Raw genomic sequence first — 27,618 nt, forward strand, 5'->3', positions numbered from 1 at the left:
GAAGCTAGCATCAAGCTAGCGATGTTGGAAATTGTAGCACAGTTTTCAGCGCGCTCCAAGCGATGTCGGGATATTCCGAAATGACTTTAATCCAGAACTTTGGTAGAGTTGTTGTCTCAAATGTACGTTTAAGTCGCCGTGATTTGCGATCTCTACAAGCTGATATTCCTGTTCCACAGACATGCTCGAATCACTCGATTTATTCACATACGGGTCACGAATTCACTCCTTCGCAGTTCGTGGGTCTTTATTGGTTGGGAAGTAGCATAAATTTTGCTTTCTTTGAGGTTGTAGGCACATCCTCTGGCTCGTCAGGTTCCCGTTTCCCTGTAAAATTGCAAAATTAGCCCTCTTAGCACTGACGAACTTTACTCATTGTCTGCGTCAGAGGTTGCGCTAGACGTTTTCGTTGTCTGTCATTTTGACTGACAGGGTCATAAAAATCCGGTCATAGTCTATTTTTACCCGTCACTTAAATTTTTAAAATGATAATGATGACATATTCAATAGTATTTAGTTTTCATTCATTTTTAATTAATATTTTAACGCTTGCTTGGCGGCGAAAAATTAGACACGGAAGTCGTGGTATCTTTCTCCCTTTTTACTCTGCTTACCGCCAACAGCTCCGCCCCCAAAGAAAAGGAGGCAACGATATAGACCTCAATCACCAACGTCACACAATGATCTTAATTGTGGTTGTCAGCCCAAAATCTTCTAAATATATATTAAATGCATCTTACCAGATATAAAAAGACTACTACATAGTCTGTGGTGATCGTTTGGTGCCCAGATTTCTTGTCGAATTACAGCAGTCCATCTCGCTCTCATCTTCGCGTCTCTCAGAATACGGTAGAACTTCAAGTCTCTCCGTCTATCTTCTCTGTTACAGCAACCAACCGCCACACACGCCTTCACCATTTTGATTATTAATATTGACGAGCAGAAAAACATGCCGTAATAGGAGGCATGTACGTAGCAGTAATGTATAAACATGACTGACTGACACACAATATGGCGGCTCCAGTCAGGGGGGCGGAGTTGTGACATCATGTGATTGGGGTCTATACATAGGCGGCAATCTTGTCCATCAATTGGATGACGCGCTGGCACACCGGGTGCACCAATAAGAACCTCGCGTTGATGTGTCAATCACGGTGCCGCCGCCAGACCCCGGTTACGCTACAATATTCTGACAGAATAGCCAACGACGTCATGCATTAAGAGAGACAATAGCTAATTAATATGCTAACTCGCCACCCTGTGGTCTGGGGTGTGAATTGCAACCTGTCAAAATGACTGACGGATTTCAGTTTTTTCCGTCACCGTTTTAAAAAACCGGTCAACGACGGAAAATTTCCGGTTAACGCGACCCCTGGTCTGGGTAGTCCAGCTCTTTTTCTCGCGTTCGGGAACTCATCGGTACTACATTGCGACAAATGGCTATTTGTAAACCACATAGCATGACAGGTTTGAACCATTTTAGCGATTTTTTGATAAAACACGAAAGCAACTCTCTCGTCGATAAACAACGATGGCACCTGCCTCGACCTTTTGTTTCCTTGTTATGACGTTTCCGCCCCATTCGGCTGTTTCCGGAACACTTTCGGAAATGTTCGTCATTTTCGATCTATTTTCGATAATTGCTCATTAATGTTGATTGATTTTTTGTTAACTTTATCAATATTTGCTATCTTGGCTCACACCCCCTTTGCGTTTTCATACCCTTTATCGACACACATGATCTGATTTGTGTTCTTTGTGACTGTTCAGAATACAACAGGAAGTGACCCGGATATGTCCCAATATGAAAAGGAAATGACCCGTAATTGACCCAAAATGAACAGGAAGTGGCCTGTAAGTTTCCCAAAGTAGCAGGAAGTGACCAAAAATCACTTAATGTTCAGTATTTGCCCTTTTTTTAATTAAAAAATTGACCAAAAAGAAGCATTTTATCTATTTATTTGTAATTTTCTATATTTCTCCCTTTTTTTAACTGCGGAAAAACAGCTTAATCTAAGATTCCGTTAATTTTATTTTTTATATACTCAATACAGGTTTAGGTTTAGGGACTTTAAAATCCACCAATTTGAAGTTTATGATCTATTTTCAGATTTTATTAAAAAAAAAAAAAAAAAAAAAACTTGGGAAAAACATCCATTTTTTTCCAAATAAGGCACTAAAAGTACTGACATATGTTGTCCTGTTCTCGATGCTGTCGCAGTGCGCCCCCAATCCGGGAGGTTCCAGCAGCTGGTCGATGCCATAGGCCACGCCTTCGTCGAAGCTCATGTAGCGCTCCACCACCTTGGCCGCGTTTTCGTTGATCAATATGTCGCCCTGCGTCCGCAACAAAGAAGCAACAACCGCGTCAACGCCAGACAACAATCGTTCCCATAGCAACTGCCATGAGTCTCTGAATGAAACTATCAACTATCAAACGATAGTCGACAAAGATGTCGTCGACTTCAAAACGGTCTATAGCTTCATTTTTTGTGCCACTTAAATCATTGGCTGCCATTGACTTTAATAGATGACCCAGAGTTGCTGTAAAATTGAGCTGATTCCACATTGTAACTTTGTCAAAGTACTACTTACAACACTAAGAAAACAGAGCAAAAACCTTCCTATTGTTGGATCAGCTTTAATGATATTTCATAAATTAACATTGGCTGCCATTGACGGTCATAGATGTCCAAACTTTTTGGATTGGGGGAGGCTTGCAGTGATCGAAAAAAATTAAATTAATTTTAAAAAATGTATTCATATATGTTTTTTTAAGCAATAAATTAGAATGTTCACACATTATTTATTTTTTGGTAATACATACGTACATAATCTAATTTTATACATATTTAATTTTTTTCACTTTTATGTATATATTAAAAATTATTTAAAATGTAATTTTATTTGAAAATATTGACAGATAAGAAAAAAATTTAAGTATTCTTGTTTTACAATTTATTTCCATTTTTTACAAGGTTAAAAAACAGATTTCTTTTCATATTTGTTAAATATATAAGTGTGAATATACTTTGTAATTAATTAATTTAAATAAAAAAAAAATATATATATATATATATAATTTAAGTTTTGGACAGCAAGGCATAAATAGATAAGTAAATAAATAATATCGATTTTAATATTAAAATGGTTTACAAAACAAGTGTGCATAACATTTTGAATTCCGTTTTATTTATTAAAAAAATAGAATAAAAATAAATCATTTATTTTATTCATTTTACAATTTTGATTTTAATGTTAAAAAATGTATATAAAAGTTTTTTAAAAAATAAATTTGAAAAAATTAACATGATTTAAAATAAATCAACAAAATGGTTTCTTTTTGTTTTATTTATTTAATGTTTTTATTACACAAAAAATATCACATTGATTTTAATTCCATGATTTTTAAATTCATTTATTTATTTATTTATGGTTTTTTTTGTTTTGTTTTTTTTCCTAATTAAAAACTGGGTGTACCTCAGGGATCAATCTTAGAAACCTTGTATTTTTGTATGGACACAATCTACCAATCGGTAAATATTATTTGATACTGGCAGATGAAGGGTTTTGTCAAATGCTACATAGCTAGCTAGCTTAAGTCTTTATAGGGTATTAGCTTAAATGTTTTGACGCCATTGACGGCGCTAGACGTCCAATCCATTTAGACTGGGAGGAGTGCTGAAAGACAAGCATTGTCGTCCCAGTTTAAATGAATTGGACATCTATCATTGCTAACAGCAGGCAACAAATTAACCAACTATCAAAAAAATCAATTGCGGCAGTATGTGTGCATTCTCACCACCATGCTTTTGTCGCAGCTGTACTTGATCCTAGATCCGTGCATGGTGCGGAAGGACGAGTACTTAGTCGGCTGACTGACGCCCAGAACCTGAGCACACACACAAGTGGGTCACGGCGTCCTGGCAGCCATTTTGGAACCTCTCGTCATTACCCTGGCGCTTCGGATGATGTGCGCTTTGATGGTGGCGGCCAACTCTTCCTGGTGATCGGGACTAGATAGCCAGCGCTGCCTTTCGGGGGGCAGCGAGGCCAAGGCCCTGTCGCTGGGCCAGAAGATGGTGAACGGCCGGTGGACCGGCGAACGCAATAGTGGAAGCAGGCCGGCGCGCTGCAAAAAAATTAATCAAAAGTGGCGGTGATGGGCACAAAGGCCGCGGATAATGTTGGGTTTACCTCCACCAGTTGGTAGAAGCTGCCGTAGCCGTAGTATTGCACGGCTGTAGTGAAGTTCATCTGGAAGAGAGAGGCAAAATATGCTTGATCCCTGAATTAAAAAAAAAAAAAAAAAAAAATGAAATAATTTATCAAAGGATTACAGAAGTACATCAAAATAGTAATCAAAATAGTACATCAAAAACAAAATACTGTATGTTAAATGTCAAAAATGACATTGCAATATACAGCTAAAAATCTGAAAATACTGAAATTAAAAACATACCAAATAAAAAATCGCAATAGAGAAAATTTATTAAAAGTTACGGAGTCCCTATAGGGACATTGACAGAAATAAAATAAATTTAAGCAATCTGTTGCGCACCATATTGTTTCTAGTGCGCACCAGAAACTATCTGGTAAACATTAGCATTATATAGCATCTAAGCTAGCAGAATTTTGCCATGCAAGTTAGCCAATTGTTGTAAACATGAGCATGATATAGCATTTAAGCTGGCGAACTTTTGTGATGCAAGTTAGCCAATTTTTGTAAATATTAGCATTATATAGCATGTGATCTAGCGGACTTTTGCTATGCAAGTTAGCCAATTTTTGTAAACATTAGCATTGTATAGCATTTAAGATAGCGGACTTTTGCTATGCAAGTTAGCCAATTGTTGTAAACATTAGCATTAAATGGCATTTAAGATAGCGGATTTTTGCTATGCAAGTTCGCCAATTGTTGTAAACATTAGCATTATATCACATTTAAGGGGTAGCCGAGTTTTGCTATGCAAGTTAGCCAATTTTTGTAAACATTAGCATTATATAGCATTTAAGCTGGCGAACTTTTGTGATGCAAGTTAGCCAATTTTTGTAAATATTAGCATTATATAGCATGTGATCTAGCGGACCTTTGCTATGCAAGTTAGCCAATTTTTGTAAACATTAGCATTGTATAGCATTTAAGATAGCGGACTTTTGCTATGCAAGTTAGCCAATTGTTGTAAACATTAGCATTAAATGGCATTTAAGATTAGCGGATTTTTGCTATGCAAGTTCGCCAGTTGTTGTAAACATTAGCATTATATCGCATTTAAGCTGGCGAACTTTTGTGATGCAAGTTAGCCAATTTTTGTAAATATTAGCATTATATAGCATGTGATCTAGCGGATTTTTGCTATGCAAGTTAGCCAATTTTTGTAAACATGAGCATGATATAGCATTTAAGCTGACGAACGTTTGTGATGCAAGTTAGCCAAATTTTGTAAATATTAGCATTACATAGCATGTGATCTAGCCGACTTTTGCTATGCAAGTTAGCCAATTTTTGTAAACATTAGCATTGTATAGCATTTAAGATAGCGGACTTTTGCTATGCAAGTTAGCCAATTTTTGTAAACATTAGCATTATATAGCATTTAAGCTAGCAGACTTTTGCTGTGCAAGTTAGCCAGTTGCAACAATGCAAAAGTGGAGGAAAACTTGCATAGCAAAAGTCCACTAGCTTAAATGCTATATAATGCTAATGTTTACCAGATAGTTTCTGGTGCGCACCAGATTGCCTAAATTTTTTTTTTTTTTTTATCGATGTACGTACCTCTAGGGGCTCCGTAAAAAATTGGCATTATAGATTGGAAAATAAATAATAATACATAAAATAAAAACTAAAAAATCTTTAAATAAAAGGCATGAGAAAAAAGAGTAAATAGATAGTAGTAGAACATGCATTAAAAATAAAAAATACATTTAAAAATAAATTTTAAATATAAAAAATACTAAGGAATAAAAGTAACAGAAAATAAATTAAAAATTAAAAAAATATATTTTAAGAAGAATAAAAATTGCATTATATGGTGTGTATTATTAAATTATGAATAAAGAAATAACAAGCATTAATAAATTAAATAATAAATGTATGATTATTTTTATATTTTCCCTAAAAAATCTGTTATATTCTTTATTTTCTATTCTATTCCTCTATTTTTCTATTTCTAATTAATTCTCTATATTTTATGCTGTTTTCATTACTTTTATAAGATATTTTAAGGATTTTCTTTTTTTTTTTTTATTTAGGATTATCAATTTTTTTTGTTGAATTATCCATTTATATAGTTTTTGTAATTATGATGATTTTCATTTATCTAACAAGAATTAAAAACAAAGTAAAGCTCATGTAAATTGAGTGTGAAATGAGTTAGGAATTATTTTTCATGTGCTTAATAACAAAAATACCATGCACGTGTTGGAAACGTTGCCCCTACCAACATGGCTGCCATACAATCACCTCGGCAAACCGCGCTGGCGTCTCACATGCTCAGAGCTGAACTCATCATGGCAACAGACATCCAATACATTAGAAATGGAAGGTTTGGATCATGAATGATTATGTTTCAGTGCCATAGACGGCGATGGACGTCGAATCCATTCTGATACAATCAATGGCCACCGTTCAAAACGCAGTGGAATGAATGTGTTAATAAGGTTGACTTGCGCCACCTTGGGGAGGCGTTCCTTGCTGTTTAGCTGGTAGGGAGTCAGCATATCGCTCAGGTGGTGGATGACGCCGTTGGATGTCACGTAGTCGCTCTTCACGATCCGGGAAGCGTTGTTGACCCACACCGAGCCCTGACACACACACACAAACGCGCAACTTACGATGCTTCCTTTTTCAATGCAAAGTGACGCTGTCAGCAGCTGAGTCAGCAAAACCCTTGTGTGTCTGTGGGTGTGTGTTTATCAGTGGTTATGTGTGTTTTTGTAGGTGTGTGCATGTGTTTTTTTCAACGGGTGTGTGTTTATCAGTGTCTGTGGTTGCATATATGCAACTACATCACTAATTTAACATTGCATAATGACGTAATTGACCAAAATTGTATCTGTGACAAACCCCATAGACTAACATGTCAAATTAAATGTCTTAGCATTTACTTTACAGATATGCAACTATGTTGCCAATTTAAAATTGTAAATTGCCGCAATTGATCAAAATCCCCAGTTAAAGAAAAGTTTTATCAGAAACAAATCCCAGAGAGTTACAGGTCAAATTACATGCCTAGGCATTTACTTAACAGATATGAAACTATCTTGCTAATTTAACATTGTATATTGTCGTAATTGACCGAAAACACTGGTTAAAGTTAAGTTTTATCAGTACCAAACCCCACTGAGTAAAATGTCAAATTACAGGCTTTGGCATTTACTTTACAGATATGTAACTACATTGCTAATTTAACAATTTGTATTGTCATAATTGATCAAAAACACTGGTTGAAGTAAAATTTTATCAATAACCCCATAGAGTAACATGTCAAATTAAAAGCCTTGGCGAGTACTTTCCATATGTAGCAATGTTGCTAATTCAACATTCAACGGAATGGACAAAAATACACCGTTTATGTTTTATTTTATTTTAGATTGGCTAAAATAAAATTTGGTCTGTAACACACCCCATGGAGTAACATGTCAAATTGAAGGCCTTGGCATGTAATTGCCATATATGTTACTCTATTGCTAATTTAACATTGCATATGGTCTTGTTACACAAAAATACACATGTGATGTTTTAGGAGATTGGCTAAAGTAAAAATGTATCTTTAACAAACCCCATGGAGTAACATGTCAAATTAAAGGCTTTGGCAAGTACTTTCCAGATGTGTAACTGTATTGCTAATTTAACATTATATATGGTCAAAATAGAATAAAATACACCTGTGTTGTTTTAGGAGATCGGCTAGAGTAAAAATGTATCTGTAACAAACCCCATGGAGTAACATGTCAAATTAAAGGCCTTGGCAAGTACTTTCCAGATATGTAACTGTATTGCTAATTTAACATTGTATATGGTCAAAATAGACAAACATACACCTGAGATGTTTTAAGAGATTGGCTACAGTAAAAATGTGTCTGTAACAAACCCCATGGAGTAACATGTCAAATTAAAGGCCTTGGAAAGTGCTTTCCAAATATATAACTATGTTGTCATTTGAACATCACATAATTTCATTAAAGACTAAAAATACATATTAAATGTTTTAAGAGACTGTCTAAAGTAAAAAATAATATTAACAACAAACTCCATTGAGTCATATGTCAAATTAAAGGCCTCGGTGAGGGCCTTCCAAATCTGCCACTATTTTGCAAATTTTACATAATGTAACTTTATAATAGACAAAAACACAAACAATGAAGGAAAAATTTACCCGTAACAAACCCCATTAAGTAACATATCAAATCAAAGGCCTCAGCGAGGAATGTCCACATATGTAACTATATTCTTAATATGACATTGTTACATGTCGTAGTGGCCCCAAAACATATTTTTCGTATTCGTTGAACAGTCCTCTATGTATGAATGTTGTTGTTGTTTTTTTTTGCAATATATTGTGTGTAAGAGAAGGAGAGACCTGCTGCAGAGTGAAAGTCAGGGGGTATCCTGACGTGGAGATGGCCTTCTGGGTGCTTTGAAGGTCGTTCCAAGTCAACTTCTCGCAGGCGACGATATGGTAACGCACCAAATCATTCAGACGGCCGGACAGCTTCCAGTCGTTAACCTGCACACGAAAACATGATGACATACAAAAAAATAAAAATAAATCAAGAGGATTTTTTTTCAGACAAAATGACTTTTTGTTTTCAGCATCTTCTCCATGATGACATGCACGTTAGCTTAGCGACCTTTGACCTCTATAAACGACAAGGCAAATTCGCGACCCGGCATTCCGCACCTTGGAATACGAGTCGTTGTTATCCACGGGAACGAAGGCGGTGAACGGCCCGTCGCCGTAGAGACTCCGAGCGTCCGACTTCTGCGAAACGAAGAAGCAAAAGTGAAATATGGCCGATTCATTTAGTGAACTCGACATAATTTTCAACTCACTGAGAGCATGTAACGGAACAAAGCGTTTTCCGGGTTTCGGAAAATTTCCTGTGCAAAAAAATAAAATAAAATAAAGGGAGAATGTTATTGGTTGGGGAAAGGGGTGGAGTCCCGGGTCACGTGACTTACGGCATTGGTGTTCCCGTGGCATTCGATGCCGTCGCCCACATGGTCTCGGAGGCACGTGCAGATCCTCTGGCCCATACCCTGATACTCACAGCGCGCGTACTTGCTGCAGCCGCCGTTTTTCTGGATGGAAGGTCGGCAGTGTCATTTAATATATTGTCGTTTCAGTATTTAGATATTTAAACTTTTATTGATTTATTTCAACAAAAAAATATTTATTTGGACTTGCCTGTATTTATTTTGACTTGTATTGATTTTAATTTATATATATTCAGCATTTCAATTTCTATTTCTTTTTTTTATGTCAACATTCAAATTTTATATTTATTTTGACTTTAGTTTGTATTAATATGTAATTATTCACATTTTTTTAATTTTAGTTTTTATGTATTTATTTCATCTTGTGTTTAGTTATTTTTTAATGTATTTGTTTTACTATGTTTTTATTTGATATACTACAAATATATACATTTATAATATATACAATATACATTTATACATATTTATAAGTTATGTATTTTTTTTTTCAATTTTGATTTATTCATTTCAAAATGTATTTCCATTGAATATTAATTTCATTTTTTATGTAGTTCAGTTTTGCTTCCTCCATTTAATTTTTCTATTTCAATATTTCCTTATTCAAAATTCTATTTATTTTTCCTTATTCAAAATTCTATTTTTTTTTTAAAATAATTTTTGTATTACATTTTTATTTATTATTCTTTATTTACATTTTTGTTTCCAGTTACTTTTTTTTATTTCATTATTAAAAGTTATTTTGAATATTTAAATAAATAAAATAAAAAATATATTAAGGATTTAATATAATCAATTAAATAAAATTATATTTTTATAAATATAATGTATAATAATTTATAATAAAAAACAAAATACGATAGATTTTTTTAAATAACTAAAATAAAAATTCAAATAAAGTAAAAATGGGTAGTTGTGTATTTGTACTTGATGTGTATACATTTAATGTTTCAATTTCTATGTATTTATTTTAATATTTCATTTTTGATTATGCATTTATTTCAATATTTATTTCTATAAGTTATTTTTTTTTCAATATTTATTCATTTCAAAATGTATTTATTTCCATTTAGTATTAATTTAATTTTTTATGTACTTCCGTTTTGCTTTCTCCATTTTTCTATTTCAATATTCCCTGATTCAAAATTCTTAATTTTTTTAAAATTAATTTTTAATGAAATTTTTAATTAATATTTATTCATGCACATTTTTTAATTTATATATTTACAAATTATAAAATAAACAAAAAAAAAAATTAAATAATACAATCAATTAAATAAAATTAAATATATTTATCTAGGTAAATAAATAATAATATATATTTTATTTTAATATGTATTATTTTTAATTATTATTATTTTTTAAATATATATTTTTTAGCATTTTTATTTTATACATATATATTTTTAATAAATAAAATAAAAATGGAACTTAATCATGAAAAAATGTATTTTTGTCAATTATTTAAACTTTTATTTATTGATTTCACTTTTATTTCAGTTTCCATTCATTCATTCATTCATTTTCCATGCCGCTTTTCCTCACAAGGGTCGCGGAGGTGCTGGAGCCTATGCCAGTTTCCATTCATCCTTTTCAATTTCTAATCCATTTCAACATTTATTCCTTCATTAATTTCCCTTTTATTGATCATTCTGGCACTCCTGCACCTACATCCCAAAATATACATGGACAACCTCGAGCATACGTACGTTTCTGCAAGGGTTGCTAGGAAAGCAGAATTTTCCGGACCCTTGGAAGCCCTCTTTACACCTGCACGCCACCTGTACAAACACACACACAAAAAACTGCAATCAAGTCTTTAGTCTTGCTAGCCGCCAACTCCAACCAGTAAAAAATGCGATCATACAGTGTCGGGTCCAGTTCTGATGCAGTCGGCCGACTCGTGGCAGCCTCCGTTGTTGACCAGGCAGCCGTCCGACTCTGCAAAATGTTACTCAAGTTCAAAAGGTACAATTGAGCTAATGTTACGTGGACATAATTTCCTAAAACCTCCTGTTGCCCTCATTTTCTGTATACAGGTAGTCCCTGGGCTACGAACGAGTTCCGTTCCTACACTGGCGACTTAACCCGAATTTCTGCGTATTTTTAACCCTTTAAAAATTCAAAATTGCTCCCAAAAAGTCCAAAAGTCTTTTATTTTGTTTAACTCATTTGCTCCCAAAAACGTATAAATACGTTCTATTTTTGATTGTTTCAGTGTCCCTAAGACGTATTTATACGTCTTTTACGTTTTTTTTCACAAGAGACATCTCTAGGTTCTGATAGCGCATTTGGTAAGACCCCAACCTGATTCAACGGAACGAACGGCTGGGGCACCGGCGGAAAACGACCGAATGGACGTCGAGGGTGCCAGGCGGCGGACGACCGAGCAGAACAACCGGGAGGACGCCCGGGATGCCAGGCGCTGGGCGACCGAGCAGAACGACGGGGACCACCAGTGCAGCAGACGATGCCATTGAGTCCGTGCTGCTTGCCGAGCAGAGTGCGCGCCGCCATGCTCGGCCGCTCGCGTCCCCCGCACCCTCCAGTGTCCCGCGACTCAGCCGAAAACGCCCACGGCCAAACCAGTTCCCCCCCAGGAACACAAGGCAGTGGTCACCACAAAAGAAAGACTCAAAAAAATCCATCTTGATGAGACAGGCAGCGATGAGGGAAAAGTTTACCCCGGCTGTCGCGGCCACAACAGCGTCATCTCTCAGTTCAATAGTTTAATTATGTGTAAATAAATTGTTTCTTTGCTATCAAAAGCTCTATTGTCTTGTTGTTTATGTTATTTTGTAGAAGGAAAACATTATTCAGATGTTTGGGATGTCACAAAAGCAAAAAATAGCTGGGTTAAAGTCAGTTTTGTTTGAAATTTATGCTTTTACAAAAAGCTCAATTTCTCTGTTTTTTCATCAGAAACTGGAAAATTGCTCAAACTAAGCTATTTTCTAATGCTGATATCTGAAGAATGGAAAAAGATTAACTTACTTGTTATTCCTGCTGAAAGAAGAGAGTCTAATCTTTTTTTTGGTGGGTTCCATGTTTATATAGCAATAGAAAAGAATTTTCTGTGGGCCTTGCAAAATCAGTCAAAATCCAGTAAAACAGCCTGTGGTGAAAGGGGTTTCTCCGGTGAAAATGGCTGGGAGCGAATGAGTTAATGATGGAGGATACACTGCCCTCTGGTGGGAGTGTGGGGTTTGGCTGTTGTTTGACTCAAGAGCAGACTGACATGGGTAAAGGATAGCTACGCTCTGGTTTGGCCCACATAAGGCTGTAAGTAGAGATGTCCGGGTCCGATTACGTCATTTTCAAAGTATTGGAATCGGCAAAAAATATCGGCCATGCCTTTTTTAAATTTTTATTATTTTTTTTTAATTACACCGTTTTCTAATTGTATTTAACGTTACAGACATAATCTGTTACACTCAACCAGAGTCTTTAGTTTAGGCTTAAGGTAGTGTTATCAAATTTATCCTGATAACGGCGATAATGAATTTTTTAAAAAAAGTATCACGTTAAAATATTTAACCGGTTAATGCATGCGCTGCACGACCCACTCACGCATTGTCGCGCTCAAGCTGTAATGGCGCCGTTTTACCTATATAGAGAGATAAAAGGTAGCATAAAATGAGTAGAGTGAAATTTGGCAGCCTTTGGAGCCTTTTTTTAATTGGCTAAAGCCTTACAATCCCTCTTCCTACGAATAGAAATATCATGGGAAAGCAATGTGGGGAAGCAAGGTAGCAATTGTTCTTTTTCTTAACTCCTTATGTTATTTCCCAACGCAGAGAAGATTGGTAGCACTACGCACAGTCATGGTTCCACTTCCCATCATGCATTTGGGCATGGCTGCAGTATCATTTACTGAAAGCTCAACAAATACACTAGATGGCAATATTTAGTCACAATATACAAAGTCACAAGTCTTTCTATCCGTGGATCCCTCTCACAGAAAAAATGTTAATAATGTAAATGCCATCTTGAGGATTTATTGTCATAATAAACCAATACAGTACTTATGTACTGTATGTTGAATGTATATATTCGTCCGAGTTTTATTCATTTTCTTCTTAATGCATTGCCAAAATGTATATGATCGAGAAAAATATTCGGGAATGATTGGAATTGAATCGGGAGCAAAAAAAAGCAATCGGATCGGCAGATACTCAAACTAAAACGATCGGGATCGGATCGGGAGCAAAAAAACATGATCGGAACAACCCTAGCTGTAAGTTGTTTCAGCTAATATATGTTTGTGTATGCATTTGTAATTAAATTTAATGCTACAGTTTGTGAAGTTACGTGTGAGCGATTTGCTATGAGAATTATAAATAAATTAGGATTCATAGCATTTAAGCTAGCGGACTTTTGTTAGGGTTAGGGTAGGTCGTTAGGTTAGAATATTCCCAATGGGGTGTGTACATCAAGCATTTTTATTCCGATCAATACTGAATAAAAGTGTCCATGAAAACGGAGCCAATGGCTTATAGAACGCGTGTTACCCAGGCAGACCACGCCGTCGCCTGTATAGCCTTTGTTGCAGTTGCAGGTGCGCACGCCCGCCGATACTTTGGCGCAGGTGGCGAAAGGCGAGCAGCCGCCGTTGGATAGACTGCACAGGTCCACCTCTTAACATGAAAGAAAAGCTCATGAAATTTGATGGAGATATGGAAAAGTTAAGACTAATTTTTGTGGTACCTTTGCATGAAGTGCCATTGCCGTTGTATCCGGCGACACAGACACAAGTGGCGGCGGTCCCCTGTGGCCCCGTGATGCAACTGCAACAACAATAGCAGGCATTATTGTAGGTTATGTAGGAAATAAATCTGACAAAGTTATAAAAATCCAAATAATTCAATGTTTAAATAATAGAAATATATGTATTTTGTAAAAATATAATTAAATTGGACACACATAAAAATTGAAATAAATGAATCCCAACACTACACACACACACAGACGAATAGAACCTACTTGGCATTTTCGTCACACACTCCTCCGCATGCGTCGTCCTTGATTTCTGCCACAAGCGTACGTGGATAATATGAGGTCACACATACCGAGAGGTCGCGGGCACGTGTTGGCGTGTGTTACCGATAGAACACGAGGCTCCCTTCCAGCCTTTGTGACACGCGCACTTGCCGCTTCCTGACAAACCGTCGTCGCACTTGCCGTGGTCGCACGTGCACTCTGCCGCACACGTGCAAAAACGCTGCTTTTCACTTGCTTTAATGATTTTGACACTCGTGCGACATGCGCGGGCCCTCACTGGAAGTGCAGTTATCGCCGTAACGTCCGGGCTCGCAGTCCTCGCAGGCGGTGCCGTGAAAGCCCTCGTAGCAGCGGCACTCCCCGTTGCCCAGGAGACCGTCCTGGCAGGTCCCGTGATTGGAACACGGGCTGCCCACCGCTCCGGGGCATTTGTAGCACTCGTGCCCGTAAAAACCCGGGCAACACGACCGCGTCTGTGGATGGATTTCCATTTTTGATTATGGAAACCACAACGGAAACCACGTGATTGAACGTCTATTATCGTAAATAGCGCTAAAACAGTTCAATTTTGAGGTCATGAGGTCAAAGGTCACAGAGGTCAGAAAAGGAATTTTGAGATAATCGCCTGTTTTTGACGGCAGTAGCCGTGCAATCCATTTGAAGTGGAAGGGTTGGCCCTCCCACTTCACATGAATCTAGTAGTGACAAACTCACTAGAAATCACAGCACAAGGATGATCGGAGGCCACATTGTTGGATGTTTATTATTGTAAATGGCGCTGAAAGAGTTCAATTTTAAGGTCATGAGGTCAAATGTCACAGGGGTCAGAAAAGAATTTGGCAGTGACTAAAGAAGAAATGAAGGGATGGTCGTTATCAAGCTCGCAGGATGCTTTTGGAATATGAAAATAAGTGATTAACTTTTGGGGTAATGAGGTCAAAGGTCACGGAGGTCAGAAAAGCATTTTTGATAAAATGATAACGATTAACTTATCTCAAATTCGAAGAGTAGGTGTTATATGAGAAGAGCAAAGGTCAAAGGTCACATAGGTCAGAAATATGGCAAATCTTTGAATTTGACTGCTCAGATTGCGCCTCCTACTGACGGCAATAGGTGTCTGATCCATTTGAAGTGGGAGGGTTGGATTCTACAAGTGACAGCTCATTAAAATCACAGCACAGGGATAATCGGAAACTACATGATTGGATTTCTATTATCGTCAAACGTGCTGTAAGATTACAATTTTGAGGTCATGAGGTCAAAGGTGTCAGAAATGAAATTTGGCAATGACTCAAGAATCATTGTAATTAAACTCCCAGGATATGTTTGGAATTTGAAAGAAATGATTAACCTTTGGGGGAAAAGGTCAAAGATCACCCAGGTCAGAAAAGAAATTTTGAGGTAATGATAACAAATTTGCCTATTTAACTCAAATTTGAAGAATAGGTGAGAAGAAAAAGGGTCAAAGCTCCTGTTGATGGCAGGAGGCGTTCGATCCATTTGAAGTATGAGGGCAGGGAGCAATAAGCTTATCAAAATGACAGCACAGGAATGATTGGAAACAACAATATTGGATGTCTATTTTCATCAAAGTTGCTGAAAGAGGTCAATTGAGGTCAAAGATCACTGTGGTCAGAAAAGGAATTTGGCAATGACTCAAGGATTATTGTAATTACACTCGCCGGATATGTTTGGAATATGAAACAAGAACTGATTAACTTTTGGGGTAATGAGGTCAAAGGTCACAGAGGTCAGGAAAAGGAATTTTGAGATAATGATAACGGATTAGCCTATTTCACTCCAATTTCATGAGTGGGTGTTTTGATATGAAGAGAAAGGGTCAAAGGTCACAGAGGTCAGAAACATGGCGAATGCATACAGTAGTTCTCGAGTTAATTTTATTATATATTATTTCAACATTTATTTCATTCTTCGATTACTCAATTTGACCATTTCCTTACATATTACATATTAATTTAATAATTTGAAAAACTGTCATATACTTAAGATTTATATTTATATTAGGGCTGTCAAACGATTAAAATTTTTAATCGAGTTAATTACAGCTATAAAATTAATTAATCGTAATTAATCGCAATTCAAACCATCTATAAAATATGCCATTTTTTCTGTAAATTATATATATATATTCTGTAAAATAAATTGTTGGAATGGAAAGATAAGACACAAGATGGATATATACAGTGGGGAGAACAAGTATTTGATACACTGCCAATGGGTTTTCCCATTGGCTTAGAGAATACTTGTTCTCCCCACTGTACATTCAACATACGGTACATAAGGACTGTAGTGGGCATTTCACTCTACTGTCATTTAAATCTGTCTATGCTGTCCTCACTCCAAAGCGTCTACTTTTTCCAAAGCCAGACAGCTAGTGAACGATGCCTTAATAATCAGACTTCTTCCTTTTTCATCTGATTTATTAATACAATAGCCTCAAACCATTGTCCTCTTTAGACTGTCGTAAAACTACAAAAAAAAAAAGTACACAAGCATTGCATTAGCAGCAACGTTAGCTTAGCACGCTATACAGGTTCACTAAACATAACAAAAAGCGTCTCATACAAAAAATAGAACATTTCGCTTACTAACATAATACGTACATTCTTTACAACAACCATACTTACGGACAAATCTTGTCCAAGGATCATATAAGCACAACATTACAACGTAGGCATCAGCCCGAGACGTCGTGCAGCCATATTGAACTGGCAAGAAAAAAATAAACCATGTCGCAAAGCGACCACAAGAGTTCGCTGTTAGACAGCACAAAAAGCCTTGCTGTAAAACTTACCAAAAGGCAGAATACTGTCTGAGCGGGACATGTGCGTTAATTGCGTCAAATATTTTAACGTGATTAATTTAAAAAATTAATTACCGCGCGTTAACGCGATAATTTTGACAGCCCTAATTTATATACATTAATTTTTATTTAGACAATTCAAAATGTAGCTGTATTTTTTATTTTTATTTAAAATGTATACAAATTCATTTTTATTTATTTCATTTTTCCCCAAAAATGTGTTTTAATTGTATTTTTTCCCCATTTCTTTGTATTTATTTTTTAAAAAATTGTCAGTTAATTTCAATTGTTTATTTCAATTTAACATTTAAAAATGTTATTGAGATATTCAGTTCAAAATTCATTTATATTTCAATTTTTATGGATTTAAATTTTTGTATAAATATGTCAACTTTCATCCATTTATTCCAATTTTTCAATCACAATTTGCAAATATTTATTCATTTTTCAATGATTTCTTTAAACATTCATTTATTTCACTGTTTAATTATGTTATTTTGGCACTCCTGGTACACAATACAATTGATGGCCATTTACGTCCGATCCGTTTGAACGAAGGGGCTGGCGGCGATCAAACGGATGGGACGTTCATGGCCGTCAATGGCAGCCAATGAGTAAAGGAAGGGCGCATACCAAGGCAGTTTGCAGACATTTGATGACGCAGCCCGGCATGGATTTCCTCCGGGATCCTACGCGCTTTCTATATCGACAGTTTGACTTCATGTTTTCCGGGAACTTCATTTCCATCTGAGGTGAAGAATCACAATATTACAACAAAACAGAAAATAGTCACTTTTTTTTTTCTTAAAAGAAAAAAAAAAAAAAAATTTTATTATCAATATTTCAGAATATTTATACAGTATTGATTCCAATAGACTCACTGGCTTGTATCGGTTCAGGCAGCGGGGGGTTCCCTTACAATCAGTACACCGGCCCTAATTCAGTCCAATGGGGAATAGTTGGGAAGAAGAAATTTTGTATATTTTTTCAAAAACGGCATCGGCGCGACACTACAGTAGGAATAACATCTTTTTCATGGTAATGCTTACGTTGACGTGCACGGTGATCTGACGGCTGCACCTGTTGCGCCGCACGGCGAGGACGCGCGGGATCACCATGACGACGCCTCGCTGCGTTTCCTTGAGAACGCCGTCCAGCGGGACGTCGTTGGCGAACGTCTAAAAGGACATAAAAATTAAAAATGTCAAATTAACTGACCAGGGTTCACCAAATCCGGACACCGAGGCCACTTATCTTGTCATGTTTCCCATGTCTCCCTCCTCCAACACACCGGAATCAAATACAGCGGTACCTCTACTTATGAACGTCTCTACATACTGAATTTTCAGGTCAAGACACGCCTCATAATGATATGGACGGGTCAGATTTGACCTTCACTGCGCCACGCCTTCAAGTAGGGGGCTATACCACAATCCGCTTCAGTTATTCGCAGTCGGTCGCAGCGACACATGTAGCGATCCAACGCTGAATTTATGTTGAAAAAGTACGAAAGCTGTACCGCATACAAAGGACTGTCTTAGGAGTGATTTGTTCAAGGATTCAAGGTTATTATTATATTTTTCGTTTTTTTACAAGAATTTTCAACGTAAAAAGCTCTTTGTTGTAAGGCTGCCGCCACATTGTGTAACAGACTAGCATAATTTGTACGTTCATCCTACATAGAATAAATGATTACTGCACATTTTTTTGCTTCTAACCAAGAATCTAGACTGGTTTACATCCATATCTATTATGAATTCAGGGATTTAAGCATATATTCACAAGAATTTTAACCAGAAAAGCTCTGTTTATATGGCAGCCGCCACATTGACTGACAGACTAGCATCGTACTTCGACATATTTACGCAAAATAAATGCTAACTGCATGTTTTTTTGCTTTTAACCAAGAACCGAGACTGTTTTACATCCATATCTATGAAGAATTCACACATTTAAGCATTAATTCACAAGAATTTTCACAGGAAAAGCTCTGTTTACATATGACGGCCGCCACATTGACTGACAGACTAGCATCGTACTTCGAAATATTTACGTAAAATAAATACTAACTGCACGCTGTTTTTTTTTTTTTTTTTTGCTTTTAAATAAGAATCGAGACTGTTTTACATCCATATCTATAAAGAATTCAGGGATTTAAGCATTCATTCACAAGAACGTTCACCGGAAAAGCTCTGTTTACATAAGGCGGCCGCCACATTGTCTAACAGACTAGCATCGTACTTTGACATATTTACATAAACTAAATACTAACTGCCCGTTTTTTTTTTTTTTTTTTCCCTTTAACCAAGAATCGAGACTGCTTTACGTCCATATCTATAAAGAAATCAGAGATTTGAGCATTTATTCACAAGAATTTTCACCGGAAAAGCTCCGTTTACATAAGGCGGCCGCTCGCTACATTTACTACCAGACTAGCATCGTACTTTGACATATTTACGTAAACTAAATACTAACTGCCCGTTTTTTTTTTTTTGCTTTTAATCAAGAATCGAGACTGCTTTACGTCCATATCTATAAAGAATTCAGAGATTTAAGCTTTTATTCACAAGAATTTTCACCGGAAAAGCTCTGTTTACATAAGGTGGCTGCAACATTGACTGACAGACCAGAATCGTACTTCGACATATTTACGTAAAATAAATGCTAACTGCACGGTTTTTTTGCCTTTAATCAAGAATCGAGACTGTTTTACGTCAATATCTATAAGAAATTCAGGGATTTAAGCATTTATTCACAAGAATTTTCACTGCAAAAGCTGTTTACACATGGGGGCCGCCACAATGACTGACAGACTAGCATCGTACTTTGACATGTTTACGTAAAATAAATGCTAACTGCACGCTTTTTTGCTCTTAACGAAGAATCGAGACTGTTTTACGTCCATATCTATAAAGAATTCAGGATTTAAGCATTGATTCAGAAGAATTTTCACGGGAAAAGCTCTGTTTACATATGGCGGCCGCCACATTGACTGACAGACCAGCATCGTACTTCAATATATTTACATAAAAATAAATGCTAACTGCACTTTTTTTGGGTTTTAATCATGAATCGAAACTGTTTTACATCCATATCTATAAAGAATTCAGGGATTTAAGCATTTATTTACAAGAATTTTCAACGGAAAAATCTCTTTGCTTACATATGGCAGCCGCTAAAATCCTTACCGACTAGCCTCGTAGTTCACAATAGTTACGTAAAATAAATGCTACCTGCAGTTTTTTTTTTTTTGCTTTTACCCAAGAATCAAGACTGTTTTATGTCCATATCTATAAAGAAATCAGAGATTTGAGCATTTATTCACAAGAATTTTCACCGGAAAAGCTCCGTTTACATAAGGCGGCCGCTCGCTACATTTACTATCAGACTAGCATCGTACTTTGACATGTTTACTTAAACTAAATACTAACTGCCCGTTTTTTTTTTGCTTTTAACCAAGAATCGAGACTGTTTTACGTCCATATCTATAAAGAATTCAGGGATTTAAGCATTTATTCACAAGAAGTTTCACCGGAAAATCTCTGTTTACATAAGACGGCTGTTAGCTACATTTACTACCAGACTAGCATCATTACTTCAACATATTTACGTAAAATAAATGCTAACTGCATGTTTTTTTCTTTTAACCAAGAATCGAGACTGTTTTATATATAAAATCTATAAAGAATTCAGGGATTTAAGCATTTATTCACAAGAATTTTCAACGAAAAAAGCTATTTGTCTGTGATTCCACTCGGTCAGCTTTGACGGCCACGTCAACAATGCAGCCTCCATATTAATCAGCCCAGCGCCCCGTGTCCCGTCCATATCATTATGAAGTCTATGCATGTAGCTTGCTATGATCCAAAGTTTTGAACAGGTATGATACAGGTGTGTAGCCAGAGCGTACACATCTGATGTTGCTCACAGTGGTCTTCAGTGTGCTCAGGGAGCTTGTGTGTCTGCTAAGACACATGAACGATTATCTTGAACATTGCTTGTGACTCGGATCATCGTGACTCGTGCAATTGTCTACGAAGTGGTGCCATTCGTTTTTGCTGCTATCGTCAAATTATGAAAAACCAGCCCAAAGTTTCGCTCACCTTGTTTTCAGCATTAATGTGGAACTGAATCTGGTAGTCGCCGCCCAACAGAGTGTTCTTCAGCATTCCGTCGTACATACGGTCCGGGAAGAGCAGCTCGTTGTAAATCACGTGATACTTGAACTGGTCGGCGCCCTGCGTAGGCGAGTGCGTTAGCGATCGTCGCTTGGAATAAAACATTCATGGGCGGAGGAGGCGGGGCTACCAGCTGCGTGGCGTTGGTGTCGCTCAGGTGCTGGCGGATGGCGCTGTCGGTGGGCAGAAAAAGCGTGAAGTCCATTTCCCCGAGTGCCTCGGAAAGGTTGGACGTCTGCCGAACAAGGTCCACGCAAAAAAACTATGAAGTGCCCACATATAAACACTAGACAAAAAATAGCATATTGTGAAAAAGTTCATTATTTTCTGTAATTTACTGATAAACATTAGACTTTCATATACCATAATTTCTGGACTATAAGGCGCACCTGACTATAAGCCACCAGCCACCAAATTTGACATGAAAACGGCATTTGTTCATAGATAAGCCGCACTGGACTATAAACTGCAGTTGTCCTCATTGTATTATGGGATATTTACACCAAAAGATATTAACTGCTAACACTTCATTTGACAAAGGCATTATAAGACTGTCATGAAACCAAACGAACCACCATGACGCTTTGAACCAATTGGCTGCAAAGCCTTATTGTTGCAAAAATCTTCATTTGGCCATCACTGCACCCTTGGGGAAGACAGTCAACCTCTGCTGCCACCTGCTGTCAACACTGTTGTCATCCAACATTCCTCCTAGCATGCACTGCGGCACTACAGATGTAAATAACAATCAAAAGTCATGTTCTCTGCTAATTATTTCTTCAGTTACTGTTCCACTTGTTTCATTAATTGCTAGCTATTGTATTTGGTAACATTTTCTTGGATAGTGGTGCCATAATACTGTCATAATCATTACATGACACTGTCATAAGCATTATTGAATGCTTATAATAGATGTCGGTTAGTGTCATCCAGCAAATTATCTCACTTTTGAATGGACGTAAAAGATCTGAGCTGGACATAAATGGAGTTAGTGACATAATATGCCACATGACACATATTGACATCTGTCATAAGCATTCAGTAGTAGCCATGATAGTGTCATGTCATAATTATGACGTTCTTATGACAGTCTTATGATGCCGCTGTCAAATAAAGTTTTACCTATTAACCCAAATAAATCATCAAATAAGCCGCACGGGACTATAAGCGACAGGATTCAAAATGAGGGAAAAAAGTAGCGGCTTATAGTCCGAAAATTAGGGTATTTTAGATTCATTACACACAACTGAAGTAGTTCAAGCCTTTTATTGTTTTAATATTGATGATTTGGGCAAAAAAAAAATCAAGAAAAACCAAAAATCCCTTTCTGAGAAAATTTGCATATCATGAAAAGGTACTCTAAAGAAGCTACTAACCTAATCATCTGAATGTACTAATTAACTCAAAACCCCTGCGAAAGATTCCTGAGGCTTTTAAAAACTCCCAGCCTGGTTCATCACTCAAAACCGCAGTCATGGGCAAGACTGCCAACCTGACTGCTGTCCAGAAGGCCATCGTTGACACCCTCAAGCAAGAGGCTAAGACACAGAAAGAAATTTCTGAGCGAATCAGCTGTTCCCAGAGTGCTGTATCAAGGCACCTCAGTGGGAAGGAAAAAGTGTGGCAGGAAACGTTGCACAACCAGAAGAGGTGACCGCACCCTGACAAAGATTGTGGAGAAGGACCGATTCCAGACCTTCGGGGACCTGCAGAAACCTGGAAATGGGCTACAGGTGCCACATTCCCCAGGTCAAGCCACTTTTGAACCTGAAACAGCGGCAGAAGCGCCTGACCTGGGCTAAAGAGAAGCAACACTGGACTGTTGCTCAGTGGTCCAAAGTACTTTTTTCAGATAAAAGCAAATTTGACATGTCATTCGGAAATCGAGGTGCCAGAGTTTGGAGAAAGACTGGGGAGAAGGAAATGCCAAAATACCTGAAGTCCAGTGTCAGGTACCTACAGTCAGTGATGGTCTACTGTGTTTTACCAAGGGCAGGGTCAACGCAGCTACCTATCATGCTTCCATCTGCTGAAAAGCTTTATGGAGGTGAAGATTTCATCTTTCAGCATGACCTGGCACCTGCTCACAGTGCCAAAACCACTGGTAAATGGTTTACTGACCATGGCATTACTGTGCTCAATTGGCCTGCCAACTCTCCTGACCTGAACCCCATAAAGAATGCGTGGGATATTGTGAAAAGGAAGTACAGAGACACCAGACACAACACTTTGGATGAGCTTAAGGCCGCTATCGAAGCATCCTGGGCCTCCATAACACCTCAGCGGTGCCACAGGCTGATTGCCTTCATACAACGCCGCATTGAAGCATTCATTTCTGCAAAAGGATTCCCGACCAAGTATTGAGTGCATAGCTGATATAATTAATTGAAGGTTGACTTTTTTTTGTATTGAAAAACACGTTTTTGTATTGGTCAGATGAAATATGCTAATTTTTTGAAAAAGGGATTTTTGGTTTTTCTTGACTTTTTTGCCAAAATCATCAATATTAAAACAATAAAAGGCTTGAACTACTTCAGTTGTGTGTAATGAATCTAAAATATATGAAAGTCTAATGTTTATCAGTACATTACAGAAAATATTGAACTTTATGACAATATGCAAATTTTTTGAGAAGGACTAGTATGCTACAAACAACTAATAAACATCAAGATACACAAGTAAAAGCAACACACAGATACAGTGCCTTGCAAAAGTATTCGGCCCCCTTGAACCTTGCAACCTTTCGCCACATTTCAGGCTTCAAACATAAAGATATAAAATTTTAATTTTCGTCAAGAATCAACAACAAGTGGGACACAATCGTGAAGTGGAACAAAATTTATTGGATAATTTACACTTTTTTAACAAATAAAAAACTGAAAAGTGGGGCGTGCAATATTATTCGGCCCCCTTGCGTTAATACTTTGTAGCGCCACCTTTTGCTCCAATTACAGCTGCAAGTCGCTTGGGGTATGTTTCTATCAGTTTTGCACATCGAGAGACTGACATTCTTGCCCATTCTTCCTTGCAAAACAGCTCGAGCTCAGTGAGGTTGGATGGAGAGTGTTTGTGAACAGCAGTCTTCAGCTCTTTCCACAGATTCTCGATTGGATTCAGGTCTGTACTTTGACTTGGCCATTCTAACACCTGGATACGTTTATTTTTGAATCATTCCAATGTAGATTTGGCTTTATGTTTTGGATCATTGTCCAGTTGGAAGATAAATCTCCGTCCCAGTCTCAGGTCTTGTGCAGATACCAACAGGTTTTCTTCCAGAATGTTCCTGTATTTGGCTGCATCCATCTTCCCGTCAATTTTAACCATCTTCCCTGTCCCTGCTGAAGAAAAGCAGGCCCAAACCATGATGCTGCCACCACCACGTTTGACAGTGGGGATGGTGTGTTCAGGGTGATGAGCTGTGTTGCTTTTACGCCAAACATATCGTTTTGCATTGTGGCCAAAAAGTTCAATTTTGGTTTCATCTGACCAGAGCACCTTCTTCCACATGTTTGGTGTGTCTCCCAGGTGGCTTGTGGCAAACTTTAAACCAGACTTTTTATGGATATCTTTGAGAAATGGCTTTCTTCTTGCCACTCTTCCATAAAGGCCAGATTTGTGCAGTGTACGACTGATTGTTGTCCTATGGACAGACTCTCCCACCTCAGCTGTAGATCTCTGCAGTTCATCCAGAGTGATCATGGGCCTCTTGGCTGCATCTCTGATCAGTTTTCTCCTTGTTTGAGAAGAAAGTTTGGAAGGACGGCCGGGTCTTGGTAGATTTGCAGTGGTCTGATGCTCCTTCCATTTCAATATGATGGCTTGCACAGTGCTCCTTGAGATGTTTAAAGCTTGGGAAACCTTTTTGTATCCAAATCCGGCTTTAAACTTCTCCACAACAGTATCTCGGACTTGCCTGGTGCGTTCCTTGGTTTTCATAATGCTCTCTGCACTTTAAACAGAACCCTGAGACTATCATAGAGCATGTGCATTTATACGGAGACTTGATTACACACAGGTGGATTCTATTTATCATCATCGGTCATTTAGGACAACACTGGATCATTCAGAGATCCTCACTGAACTTCTGGAGTGAGTTTGCTGCACTGAAAGTAAAGGGGCCGAATAATATTGCACGCCCCACTTTTCAGTTTTTTATTTGTTAAAAAAGTTTAAATTATCTAATAAATGTTGTTCCACTTCACGATTGTGTCCCACTTGTTGTTGATTCTTGACAAAAAAATTAAATTTCATATCTTTATGTTTGAATCCTGAAATGTGGCGAAAGGTTGCAAGATTCAAGGGGGCCGAATACTTTTGCAAGGCACTGTACACACGTGAACAGACAAAAATACACATTTTCACACAGTCATATAGGCACACACAAACAAAAACACATGAACTACTCAAATAGAATCTGAATTTACACTTGGACTATGAAATCAAGTGCGACTTCCAGTTTGCGCGACCCACCAGAGCAAATTGTCGAAAGAGACTGAAGTCGGGCGATGATTCCAGGAAGGTTGCAAGAGTGGGCGGCTCGGGCGGGAGCGTTGAACGGTCCGGACACAGAACCTGAATAGAACAGAACACGTGTTCAAAACTAGCCGAACCATACCCGGTTGGAGGCTCACCTTGTCGATGACGTGGAGCAAGCCATTGATAGCGGGCAAGTTGCGGATAACGATGGACGCGCCGCCGATCGCGATTCCCTGCGACCACACGGCAGACTTAAACTAGAGTTCTGGATTCAAACACGGAAGTAGGAGGTGCCGAGTCTCTGGCTACCTTGGTGCTGTTGCTGATCTCCCATTGGATGGGAGTGTTCAGAGTGGCTACCTTGCGACCAATTAGGACCTCCAAATCCTCCAGGGAGTAAACGCTGGGCAGGAAGTGAGACCTAAAAGCAGAAAGTCATGCAGCAAATTGGTACCGTACATATACCGTGAGTAATTGTCGGCCATCTTGCAACAGGTGACTTCTCTGTCCGGCTCTATTGTGAGTTGAAGAATTGGAATGATTTCATTTTACAAATGTTTTTTTTTAGTTTGTGTTGTGTTTGCACGCGTGCGTGTCGGTCCGTTTTTGTGTGCTTCTGTATTTGTGCATGTCTGCGCGTATAAATGCGCATGTGTGTCAGCGTGAGTTTGTGTGTGTCATTGTGTGTATTCATGTTTGTGTGTCCGTGTGCCACAGTTAGTGTCTTTGTGTGGATGTGTCTTTGAGACTGTGTAATTGTGTCTGTTTTTGCACTGTATTTGTGTGTCAACATTAGTGTCTTTGTGTGCAATTGTGTCTGTTTGTGGATCACTGTTAGTGTGTGTGTGTGTGTGCATGTGTCTTTGAGATTGTGTGTGTAACTGTGTCTTTTTGTGCACTGAATGTATTTGCCTGTGTTTGTGTGTCAACATTAGTGTCTTTGTGTGTAATCGTATCTGTTTGTGCACCGTATGTATTTGTCTGTGTGTCAATGTTAGAGTCTTTGTTTGCAATTGCGTCTGCGCGGGCATGTGTCTGAGATTAGGTGTGTAATTGTGTCCGTTTGTGCACTGAATGTATTTGTCTGTGCGTGTATGCATGTCATTGTTGGTGTCTTTGTGTGCATTTGTGTCTGTTTGTGCTCTTATGTATTTGTGTTGTGTGTCTGTGTATCACTGTCAGTGTCTTTGTGTGTAATTGTGTCTGTTTGTGGATCAATGTTAGTGAGTGGCTGTGTGCATGTGTCTGAGTTTGTGTGTGTCTGTGTGTCAATGTTAGTGTCTCTGTGTGTAATTGTGTTTGTTTGTGCACCGTATGTACTTGTCTGTGTGTCAATGTTAGTGTCTTTGTTTGCAATTGTGTCTGCGTGGGCATGTGTCTTTGAGATTAGGTGCACTGAATGTATTTGTCTGTGAGTGTGTGCATGTCAATGTTGGTGTCTGTGTGCATTTGTGTCTGTGCTCTTATGTATTTGTGGTGTGTGTCTGTGTATCAATGTTAGTGTCTTTGTGTGTAATTGTGTCTGTTTGTGGATCAATGTTAGTGAGTGTCTGCGTGGGCATGTGTCTTTGAGATTAGGTGTGTAATTGTGTCTGTTTGTGCACTGAATGCATTTGTCTGTGCGTGTGTGCATTTCAATGTTAGTGTCTTTGTGTGCATTTGTGTCTGTTTGTGCTCTATGTATGTGTGTTGTGTGTCTGTGTATCAATGTTAGTGTCTTTGTGTGTAATTGTGTGTTTGTAGATCAATGTTAGTGAGTGTGTGTGCATGTGTCTGAGTTTGTGTGTGTCTGTGTGTCAATGTTAGTGGCTTTTTGTGCAATTGTGTCTGCGTGTGCATGTGTCTTTGAGTTTAGGTGTGTAATTATATCTGTGCACAGAATGAATTTTTCTGCATTTGTGTGTCTGTGTGTCAATGTTATT

The 27,618-nt window shown here is 37.7% G+C and overlaps 1 protein-coding gene across 1 annotated transcript in view; it reads right to left on the minus strand.

Annotated features, from left to right (window-relative positions):
* stab1 (stabilin 1) overlaps nt 1–27,618 on the minus strand; it is a 100,160-nt gene that overhangs the window by 34,659 nt on the left and 37,883 nt on the right. The window contains exons 29-52 of the mRNA XM_057845207.1: nt 26,006–26,117; nt 25,852–25,929; nt 25,691–25,792; nt 21,351–21,455; nt 21,146–21,280; nt 18,092–18,220; nt 17,924–17,977; nt 17,676–17,789; nt 14,496–14,691; nt 14,321–14,416; nt 14,201–14,246; nt 13,925–14,004; nt 13,729–13,854; nt 11,085–11,158; nt 10,927–10,998; nt 9,185–9,304; nt 9,056–9,103; nt 8,904–8,984; nt 8,583–8,729; nt 6,676–6,804; nt 4,198–4,257; nt 3,956–4,132; nt 3,803–3,892; nt 2,191–2,337 (exon numbers count right to left, since the gene is read on the minus strand). Of these exons, the coding sequence (XP_057701190.1) occupies nt 2,191–2,337; nt 3,803–3,892; nt 3,956–4,132; nt 4,198–4,257; nt 6,676–6,804; nt 8,583–8,729; nt 8,904–8,984; nt 9,056–9,103; nt 9,185–9,304; nt 10,927–10,998; nt 11,085–11,158; nt 13,729–13,854; nt 13,925–14,004; nt 14,201–14,246; nt 14,321–14,416; nt 14,496–14,691; nt 17,676–17,789; nt 17,924–17,977; nt 18,092–18,220; nt 21,146–21,280; nt 21,351–21,455; nt 25,691–25,792; nt 25,852–25,929; nt 26,006–26,117 (2,518 nt within the window). The remainder of the gene's footprint in view (nt 1–2,190; nt 2,338–3,802; nt 3,893–3,955; nt 4,133–4,197; nt 4,258–6,675; nt 6,805–8,582; nt 8,730–8,903; nt 8,985–9,055; nt 9,104–9,184; nt 9,305–10,926; nt 10,999–11,084; nt 11,159–13,728; nt 13,855–13,924; nt 14,005–14,200; nt 14,247–14,320; nt 14,417–14,495; nt 14,692–17,675; nt 17,790–17,923; nt 17,978–18,091; nt 18,221–21,145; nt 21,281–21,350; nt 21,456–25,690; nt 25,793–25,851; nt 25,930–26,005; nt 26,118–27,618) is intronic.

This window comes from Corythoichthys intestinalis, chromosome 9, assembly GCF_030265065.1.
Source record: "Corythoichthys intestinalis isolate RoL2023-P3 chromosome 9, ASM3026506v1, whole genome shotgun sequence".
In the NCBI taxonomy this organism is placed as follows: Eukaryota; Metazoa; Chordata; class Actinopteri; order Syngnathiformes; family Syngnathidae; genus Corythoichthys; species Corythoichthys intestinalis.